We start from the raw sequence: 10,820 nt of genomic DNA, 5'->3' as shown, positions 1-10,820 counted from the left end.
CTCGTTGTGAACGGGACACAGCTGGGCATCTTTGGCGTGGATTGCAACCATTAACGGCTATTCGCTGCAATAAATAAAATAAATAAATAAATAAATAAATAAATAAATAAATAAATAAATAAATAAATAAATAAATAAATAAATAAATAAATAAATAAATAAATAAATAAATAAAAAGACGACAAACCGGCCACATTGCCATCTCTCAGATGAGTTTTAGTTGCGGAGTTCTCATTAAAGCAGTGTTTCACGCACATCGCGTTGAGTGTTCTTTCTCCATGACACCACTTTTCAGCACGGTGACACCACTTTGCCGAGCGGCACCACGGTGTTGACATTAAATTTCTTCATCGGGTTCGTGGGCGTAGGTTCCACCTCATACTCTGGTGGGATGTCGTAGTCTCCGTCCGACGGGTATATGAAGCGCGTTGCATCTTCTTCGTCGACCATGGGCTCCGGCGATGGCGTCTGCAGGCCCCCGACAACACGAAAGGCAGCGCGATTGGCTGCAGCTCGCCGTGCTCGCTCCGCAGTAGCCGATCGCTCTGCCATCTAGTGAATTGCCCGCCAGGCAGAGCCCAATCACGTGCACAGGCTGAGAGATATTCAGTACTGTCGCCTTTTGCAACGGTGGCGCAATGCAACGGTGGCGCAATGTTTAGCGCGCTCGGATAACCGAGGATCGGGCAAAGGATCGAATCCGCACCGCGTCCACTTTTGTTTTTAGTTGGATGAAGGTGACGTAATTTGTGTGCCGTTTTTCTGCCGCGGCTTTCTGGTGACGGCGGGGTGGCACAACGAGCCAAGTAATGCTCTCGCATTAAAAAAGCGTCAACGCAGCTCGCGAACACATTCAATTCACGCACCGCTAAATAAATGTCACAATTGTCTTTATTGTCCTTTCGTTCTCGCTCCTTTCGACACAGCCGGCATATATGCTACACACACGCACACACAAAGACAAAACAAGGCGAACAAAATTTATAAAGACGACTAAAGTGTGTTTTGGCGAATATATTATATGTACACCTCTTTCAGGACGTTGAAAATAAGGATGACTCGTGAGGTCCAACTCTGTACCACGCAAAGATGGACTCTATTGTACATAGCTGCTTCCGCGTTTACGCACTATGTACACACATCCGTCTGGAAAATAAATGCTTGTACGAGCCACTTCTCAGTATATATAGTATCTGTATATGTGTATATATGATCGACAGAAACATACACAGGCCACGAGGCGCCTTACTCACCGTATTAAGACACTGCACAATAATTGGCGCGTCGCGGTAAAAGTTAGTACCGTGTCCCTCCCCCCCCCCCCCCCCCCCTATTTTTTTTTTCTTTTTGTCCCGTATCTCTCACAGCACGTCACTTGAATAAGCTTTCGCCTCATGTCTGGCCTATATATATTGAAACACCTCTTCAACGAACTATATTTATATCAACGAACAATTACGAAATTCCAGCCCTCATAGCAAGCACACGTAATTTCGTTCTACTAATACAAGACTTTCAATTCAACGAAGTTTCTTGAGGTCTCTTAAAGTTCGTTCCATCGAAGTGTCGCTGCATGCTATCTACGCCACTACGCGCGCTAACGTCGTCAACAACCACAAATTTAAACTTTGGCTAGTGAACACATTTACGTATTTGTTTACACGTGGTTATGAGATTACGGCCATGGCTATAAACTCGTCGCCTAAGGTCTTTGCCACACATGCTACCGTCACGATGACGTCATACGGTACTGCTAGCATATACTACATGGTTCCTACTTTCGTAACGCACTGGATACCCGAAAGTGTAAGCGACTCTAGAGCTCGTTAATTATGAAGCGCCCTATCACGAAAACGCCAGCCACTCACGCGCTGCTTCATTCAGAATGTGCACCCTATATGCGCGCGATGATGCAAAAAAAGAAAAGAAAAACAGCTACATGTACGAACTGCTAAACGCTCCGGCTCGTTCTACGTTTTTTGAAGGTATACACTTTCTCGGACAGTGTACCTCCAAGTACCGTTGGCATTACGCCTATTTACTACTGTTTACTTCGCAAAAGGTCGGTATGCGCCTGAATTACGCGATCAGTCTTTCAATCCACTTGCGCCGAGATTGGCCATTAAACTTTGAACGTCACCGTTTCAGGAAAGGCCACTTTGTCAATTCTCTCGCGACCTTGGGAATTAGCATTGCGTTCGCGGGTGTTAGGTATACCTGTCGCATAAGTTCTTATAATGAAGGATCTGCATTTGGACCAGTCATAAGAACTTGCACTTTTTTGAGGGTGTAGTAGCTTTCCTTTCTTTTAACGATAACTTAAACGAGATGTTCTTACTAGAAACCTGTTGGTCGCGTTTTTGATATCTGGGGCCAGGAAATTACACGTTGCATAGGATGAAAATGACAGTTGTACGCGCCACGTTTAGTTGTACGACATTTAATTAACCACTTAACGAAAGCTTTGCTTCACATAAACTCCAACATGAGCGTTAACCTTTCTTAATTTTTTGTTGTCTTTCTTAATAAAGCAAATAGTGTCCAATATTCTTTTGAATACAAAATCACTTTGAATGACCAAACTAGCGATCAAACTGCTTGCAACGAGCCACTTGAAAGCGTCACAGCTTGGCAGTGAGCGCAGCAATACATATATCGTACTGTCTTTCCGTCGTCTATAGTTTGGATAGCGAGACGTCTCTTTAACACACCGGAAAGCACGGTCCACATAGCGACGGAATTAAAAAAATAAATAAATATAAAAATGAAACAGAATACTGTGAATCATCACGCCGGGAATGCAAGAGCAACTGGGCGGACACTTAGCCACGTGCTCGGCGCGTTCGGGCATTCGCGTAATCCTGTATGTCGTGCAAGATCGCGAAAGCAACACGAGACAAACGGCTCGTCGGCATGCTTGAAGGCTTTCTCGGCACGGCGCCTATCATGTAAGCATCGTCGCAGAGTCTCTTGTACTTGAACGAGAGCTGCCTCGGTTGTGGGTGTTCGTCGGCTCAAAACTCCGCTATCAGCGTCAACGGGTAGAAATGGATACAAGCGGCTCGCATAGCTCGGCTTTCCACGAAACACAAAACCTGCAGAAATGCTTCTTGAAATGACTGCAAAAGGCGCGATAGGCGACTTTAATTATGGAAAATTATAGAAAACTGACCGCGTGGACGGTTAGCAAGCCACAGGACGTTGTCTAGAAGTATGCATCTAGATAACATATAATCTGAGAGTTAATTGGTTTAGACGTTGCAATGTTTCGGTAACGGTCTAGACTTTCATTAGCTGTTCTTGTGGTTCGAGTGGTTTATCGCTTAACGACTCGAGGAAAGATCATGCACAACTTTGAATTCCCGGCAAAACAACTTTGTGGGCGCAAACAATCTCCAGAGATTCCTCAGTGATCTGCGAGATAGAGGAAGATTAATGAACGCAAACATTGATATACACTTCTGGCTAACTAACTGGCCACTCGAAAGAAATCTTTGCAGTTTTAGGAGTTAATCGAGCGCTTCCAGCTATCGGTTAGTTTGCCCTCCCACGCCAACGGCTAGCATCCTGATTATTTCTGTTGGCACAAAGCGAATGCGCCGGAATTGTGGTGGTACCGCGCTCGATCCCTATACCAGCACAGTTCTTAACTGCATAGCTGTCTTTCTGAGTAATCCGCTGGGTCTTCTTAGTATAGCTTCAAGATATACTTTTGGTCAGACACCGACTCGCCCTTTGACATACAACGTCAAGAAAGCAGGGTTTGGCTGTTTGTTCTTTAAGTTGTTTCGACAGTTATGCTTGTTTATGCTCGCAGTGTTTCCAAAAGAAACTTGAAGTGTCGAAAAAAAAAATTTCACTTCCACCTAAGTGCCGCCAACAAAGAAAGCAGAGAACCTGGCTCACAATGCTTTTAATTCGTAAGTTCTCTTTGCCATTCGCCGGCGGCCATCGCTATAATAATATGCTCATCGCCATGATTGGCTGCAACTTGCTCTTAAGAACAACTTTATCGTAAGACGTATTTTTGGGGAGGGAACACAGCTAGCTCTGGCCAGATGATACTGGTATCGAATCCTATAGCAGTGGGCAACCGGTAGAAGCGGGTTTGGAACTCACGACCTAGGCTGACCTCTCTCCTCTGCCCTTTCTTCTGCGCAAAACATCTATCTATGGCGATGGCGATGACGTGCGCATGGCAGCATGCAGCAGTATACGCTGAACTTTATTTTTATCCGTTGTTACGCTGCGGAACGGATGTGAACGAAATTGCACTATGCCCGGACAACAAAGTCACTTGAGGCGCGTAACGGGAGAACGTAGGCGCACTACAGACAACAGTCACAGGAATGACGCATGTGTAGAAAAAAAAAAAAACGCGAATAAAAAAGAAAATAATAAAAGGCGGTGCGTGAAAGGGGTAACGCAACGGCGAAGAACATTCAGCTGAGCTGTCGACAATAATTCAGCTTTCATTTTCCTTCCTATACTGTAGTAATGCGCACAGCTCCTGTGCCCCGATAATGTTACTTTACCTTCAGTCAAGCGGCATACAAATTCAGTGACACATCGGGCAACACGGCATGCTGCATGCTGCAATAAGAGAGAGTCCGTTTTCACGCACGCTTCCCTCCCACCTTCCATGCGTCACAGTCACAGAAGGTAAAAACGGTAAAGCTGTACAGGTTAGCCTGTCCGTTGTACAATTTACCCCACTCGTAGTTTTTCAAGCGAAATCATGAATCGGCCGATTCAAATGAGGGAAGTGGCGCACCTAGGCGGCTAGGCCTGATGCTCGGTTCGCGTAAAGCTTGTCAATCATGGCAGTGACGTCATTCTACGCTCTCCATTATTCGAAAATTTGAAACGTTCTCTAAAAAACCAAAACAACAACACGAGTCAAGACTAAGGCAGGTTACGAAGAACCGGAAGAAGAACAACCGGTTGTAAACGCTATTTCAACACGCAGGCGAAATGCCGCGCACGGCAGTGAGCGGGCGGATTAACCAAACGTATCCGGCTACGAATATAACTTAATGCATAATACTAAAGTAACCTCGAATTTATCGCCCTTGTTGAGACAATTACAACGGCGGGCGATTTCCATCACGGCTGCTGCAGTAGCAACCCATCCAGGACGGTTGGAAGAAAGAAATGGTGTTCCGTACGAATTCCGACGCGGCGCACTTTAATCTTTGCGGTGTCTTATGAGCATCGCGATGAGCTACATTTCATGTTGGTGTTCAAAAGGCCCTAGACAGATTTGTACCACCCATAAACAGTATCTGGACGAGATGCAGGCTTGTGAAGCAGTAAAAAATTTTCCTCCTCGTCCTCACACAGCCTCGATCACAACAGTTCCGCGCGGCAGGTCTCGCGGTGTTAGTTGCGACCAACGTTAAGCCGCTACGATGTCACAGCCACGATGACGTCGTCGGGCGTCCAGGCGCTTGCACGTGGGATATGTCAACAGCCAACACCACCTACGTAGCACGAGGCCTGTTCACTCCGATCCATGACGTCCTGCTACCTGGCCCTAAATTTACATTGACAAACCCGGCGTGACGAAAGCGGCGACGTCGAAATCACCGCTGCTTACTCGGGAGCATCCCCATTAGATTCTATGGTAGTCGGGCCAGTTAGCATGGCGTCATGGATCTAGTGCCTTGTGCTATCTAGGTGGTGGTGTTGCAACAGCACGAAAAAAGAATTGCTCGTGTCGTCTGCTTTTCCGTTTTCGTCTCGCGTTGTTCGTAGAAAGGAACATGCACAAGAGCGCATGCGCGGGAGGGAAATTCGAAGTATGCAAGCCTGTCTAGGACCTCTTAGACACAGCTGCGAGGGCAGCTCGTTCAAGCTTTGTTGGACGTGCTGCTGGACGAGCTTGTTAGACAAGCTTTCCATGAAACGTAATGAGGACGAAAACTTGTATGCTTAAGCGTATGGCTGTGTCACGTGGACCGGACGTAGTTACTGAGTTGTACGATGAAGCTTGCATGAGCGAAACCGAATAATATTGAGCGCAGTTTAACGTTTGTTTACTGGAAGAAAATCACTTTTGGCATAGTGCTGCACGCTATCTGTGCGTTGCGTGCCGACAAAGCGCGCAGCACAAATTTCGTGTTGAGGAGTGTAAAGAAATACAGGAATGACCATTCCCTGCTGCCACAGCCTTGACCCACACAATGTCAGTCAATAAAAGCGAGCACACACAGCAGTTCACACAGGCATTCAGTGCCGTACACACACAAGGAGCCGGTACAGGATAACACACTATTTGGTGGCAGTGCAACAGCGTCAGGCAACCTCTGCTCTTGTCCCATATACTGTATGCTTCGTTTGCCGCAGTGGCAATTAGCGCTGCATGGCTTCCGATTGTAAACCACGCCACAGTTCCCCACTGCGATTTTTGATAGAATGTCAGTCCTCCATGCCACTAGCAACCAGGTCTTCTGAAGCACCTCGGTGGTCAAAGGTTCGTGTGATCCACCGGAACAGTATCCCACTCTTCAGATGTCGTTGCTTGCAAGAAAGCTACATTTAGAGTCCCATTGGCACATGATTTTCGCTGTAGCTCTTGTGCATTGTAGAACACTGGCACACGAGGTTAAAAACAACGAAAAACAAAAGCACATACAAAATAAACAACAATGTCCATCGAAAGAGGTAATATGAGCGAGAGTTCACCACATGAATATTTTTCTGTGAGAACCTGAGTACTACTAACTTCAGGATGCTGTGTTTTCATGGTCACATTCAATGCCTTGCTTGGTGCGTTCAATTTGTTACAGAATTGAAAAGCCTGTTGAGAATTCTTGAAAAATTTCACACCATCGTCCTGGTAGAATCCATGCCACACCAGTTGAACCAATCCGAGAGAACACTCTATGGTGCATGCAAGTGGTCACCATTCAAAGTACCCACACAGGGCAATGTGCACGAGCTTAGATCAAGAAGTTGCAAACGCTGCTCTCCACGATTCCTCACCACAGTCTCAGCATTGCTGACCAAATCTCACACACCTTCAAGGAAATTATGTGCGTATTAACCCTGCCAAAAAAGAAAAAAAACGTAGCCGCTTGTTACACCAGAAACTTTACGAACATCTTAGCATCACAGAGTGCAGAAAATATATTTTGACGACAATTCTAGTCCTCAGTCATGCACTTACATTCCCTGCAGTGTGACTGTTCTGTACATCTTTGCAGACTAAAAATGAATTCATGGTTGGGCAAGGGGATTCAGCAGGACATGGTTGGGATGAAGCTTCGAATTTGTACAGATCTCTAAATTATACTAGGACAAGCTGTTCATGTTAAATTGGGTTGACAGAGTACATAATGTTTTGGAGGGCAGTGAGTATCCAATATAAATAACCCTGTTTTAAGTCACCAAATGATAAGGGCAGCCTCCAAATATTAATAATGATTTGAGACAGTTACCTCTTCCATGCTTTCATTCTGCACTCCTGGCTTCAGTTCAGATGCATGTACATGGAAAAAAATAAATAAAGGACCCATAAAAGATACACACTGCTGCCTTCAGCTAATTTTCACCTTTTGCTGTACGAGAAAAACGATAAAGTCATTAAAAATATGAATATTTCTTGCCTGTGTATACATGAATGTGTATATACATTATTATTCATAGCACTTATCTATGAGCGCATAATAAAAATACAATTCCTTGTTTAAACACCAGAGGCTGAGAGAAGTGCCAAACTCCGCACTTCACATAAATACTCTTGGACACTGTGACCTCTGCTTCGAGCCCATTAGAATAAAACAACCAGGTACAAGAATTTATATATACATATATAAGAAAATAAACCAAGTGAGAAATGCAAAAGTGTGGTAATCCGCAATGCCAGATGGCGGGCCAGTCTTGATAAGGCATTCGAGACATTTGCTCTGCAACTGGTAGCACAGCAACTGGAGGCCATAGTTGAATCTACCGTTCAGCAAGCTGCAGACGCGAGATGGTGGACATGCACAAACAAGGAGATGTCAGTGCCCGTTCTCTGGCAAGCTAAAACACAGCTCAGCGTAATGTCAATGCTTTGAGTAAGAACATAATATTGTACTCAATGGCATCTGGCATTGCAGACTAAACCATGGTACAACTTCACTCCGTTTCAGCGAAGGTGTGTTTGAGTTCGTTGTACCCAATGTCCCATATTGCACATTATGTGAAAGCCTCAAGACAGATCCAACATATTCTCAGTCTTGATGGCTCAACTTTGAGGTTCAACACTTCACCATTTTAAACCAGTCGGTTATGCCAAAAATACCACAACCAAAACAAAGAAGCGAGAACAGACGTTAATTGAAACAAACTGAGATCAATATATCTAGAATCATGATCTGCTATCATTTCAGGACAAGATCACAAGTAGAGCCTGCCTTGGACATTTTCATGTATGATTGAGATCGTCCCATTGATTATGCAGTGCATGCAGAGGAAACCTTAATACTAGCAAGCCAAATCACCAAAAGAATTTACTTCCGAAAGGTGATGGAGAGAGTATTCAAGCAAAGAGTATTGCACAGCCCGTGTCTATGATCACTCTCATCATAAAGCTGAACATTGAATCGCCAAATTATGGTGCAGCTGTTTGCTTGGCTGTTTTTCAAAAGTTGCTGTGCTGCGATTGATTCCTCTCGAGGGTACAACTACAATGAATTTATACGGACGGCCGAGACAGGATTATGGTAGCTCCCCAGAAGCTTCTGACAAAACCATCTGTGGTATCGGAAATGACAGTGAACTTCAAGCGTGAGTCAATTGCGTGTGTGGGGAAAGATAGAATTTGTGGTTAGAATAAAAGAGGAACAGAAATAAGGAGGAAGACAATCTTAGGAGAGAATTGGAAGACAAAGTCGAGCAGCTACGTCACGCCTCTTGTGCGTTCATGACGTTAAATGGACATTTCATGCATAAAGGGGAAAAATAAATTTCACTGCCGAAGCATCAGCAGGTTGTCACTATCAGCAAACAGTTGAATCGACGGAGACAAGTAGGCAAGCAAAGTGTCTGGCAAGTGCTTACACGTTCAGATAGCTTCACACACATTCCTAGTACCCAAATACCTGCCCTGAATGAATAGCAAAATTGAAATTTTCCAAGCAAGATACTTGAGTAAAAACATGAAAGAGAGAAAACCACTGCACACGTTGTAAAATCTGAAAATGTTGGGTTTCTTCTTTCTTTTTTTGCCAGTGGATGGCAAAGTTTTGCTATTTAGCTCTCCTATGTCCTAGACCTAATTAAAATCGAGCCCCTCGGATTACCTTATTCCCATAGCACTAAAGCTATATTTAGATACTTCATGAATGGTCGTATTCGAGTCAGGCCGGCTCCTGGACACTCGCGCGGGAAACTGCGCTGTCCCTCCCGAGGTGAACGACATACCAAAAAAGCAACACGCTAGGGAGCACAGAAGCGCTCATACCATTGACCAAAAGTCGCAAAACCCGGACACTCATTCGACGCCGCAGCTAAGGACAGGTAACGTTTCTCCAGACCTGAACGTGCTGCGTTCGTTGTTCCCACAGGTAAATGCGCTGCAAGGGCTGTGAGGTCAACAAGAGGCGTACACACACACACCCACCCACCAAAGAGTGCCAGGAGGCAAAATGCTCACCAGGGCGCCGCGAAACCATATCAGCGCAAAATTACTTCACTTTCAATATCATAATAGGGAGAACATGTCCATTTTTATGCCCCCACTGCGACAGTTATCGGAGTGCGAGAGGCAGCAGCTCTTTTCTCGGCATTTTCTTCTAGGTCAGCGAGGCCAAGTCCACTGCAGACGTTGGGTCCCCTAATTGTTACGGGCAAGATGGCCCGGTTGCTTCCCAGTGACCGACGGACGTTGAGACGCGCACACGACGAGTGGTGCAGCACGTAATCCGGCGGTGGTAGTGTGGGTTTCTCAGACGTATAGCTTCCAGATGGAGATGGGCTGCCGGTAGAGTCCCGGGGCGCCCTGCTCGCGCCCTCCGAACACGTAGAAGCAGAGGCGCCACTGGTGCAGCTCGGTGCGCCCGCCGGGCGGGCTGCCGTGCGCCGCTCGGCCGGCGCTGCGCAGGCGCACGGGCGTGCTTTGGCAGCTCTCCTCCTTGATGGCCTGGATGGGTGTCCGCTTGGACACCACCACGGCCGCCTGGCTGCACACGGTGGGCGTGCGCTGCGACACGCGGTCCCAGGAGCGCGCGCGCTCCTTCACCACCTGCCAACATCGCAAGGGTAGGTCAGTCCCAGTCGCGGCGGCAGCGGCAACGCATCGTTTCTGCCGACATTTGCTGGCATTTGCTTTGGCCAAGTTACCGTGACAAGCCTGGACCAGCTCACAGCACTAGCAGATAGAGTATTGAAGAAAAGGATAGACGAAACAAAGACAGAAGAAAAATAAAAGCACGTACAGCGTACTACAACATGCTAACTTGAATGAGATGAGCGCTAACTGAGCGTACACTGCGGTCAAACACATAACTATAGTGCCGAGCAGCGGCCAGATACATGAGGTGTTTCGGCTGGGCAAATTTAGGGTAGTGTGTAGAGACGATTTAAAACTGCGCTACCCAACTCGAGCTACTGGGGCGAACGTTCAGCAAGCGACGATACAGTCGTGCCACGGGCATTTGACGTAAAGGCGCGGTCGTAATCGCGGGGACACGTACAACGTTCAACAAGCGCTTTAACTCACCATTATCCCACGGAGCTATAAGAAAACATTATTAGTGTTAGCAGCTCAGAGCAAAATTTCCAATAGGGCAAAGCCCATCGACACCAAAAGCAATACTATCTATGCAGTGAAG

General features: G+C 46.2%; 1 protein-coding gene across 2 annotated transcripts in view; it reads right to left on the bottom strand.

The window, feature by feature from the left end:
• Positions 1 to 1,778: 1,778 nt before the first annotated feature.
• Positions 1,779 to 10,820, bottom strand: part of LOC119442729 (uncharacterized) — a 106,245-nt gene continuing 97,203 nt past the window's right edge. For both annotated transcript variants that reach the window (XM_037707719.2, XM_049662343.1), the window contains one exon: positions 1,779 to 10,231. In XM_037707719.2, coding sequence (XP_037563647.1) covers positions 9,935 to 10,231 — 297 coding nt within the window. In that variant the 3' untranslated portion in view covers positions 1,779 to 9,934. The remainder of the gene's footprint in view (positions 10,232 to 10,820) is intronic.

This window comes from Dermacentor silvarum, chromosome 2 (assembly GCF_013339745.2).
Source record: "Dermacentor silvarum isolate Dsil-2018 chromosome 2, BIME_Dsil_1.4, whole genome shotgun sequence".
NCBI classification, from domain to species: Eukaryota; Metazoa; Arthropoda; class Arachnida; order Ixodida; family Ixodidae; genus Dermacentor; species Dermacentor silvarum.
This window is presented reverse-complemented; position numbering and strand designations above follow the sequence as displayed.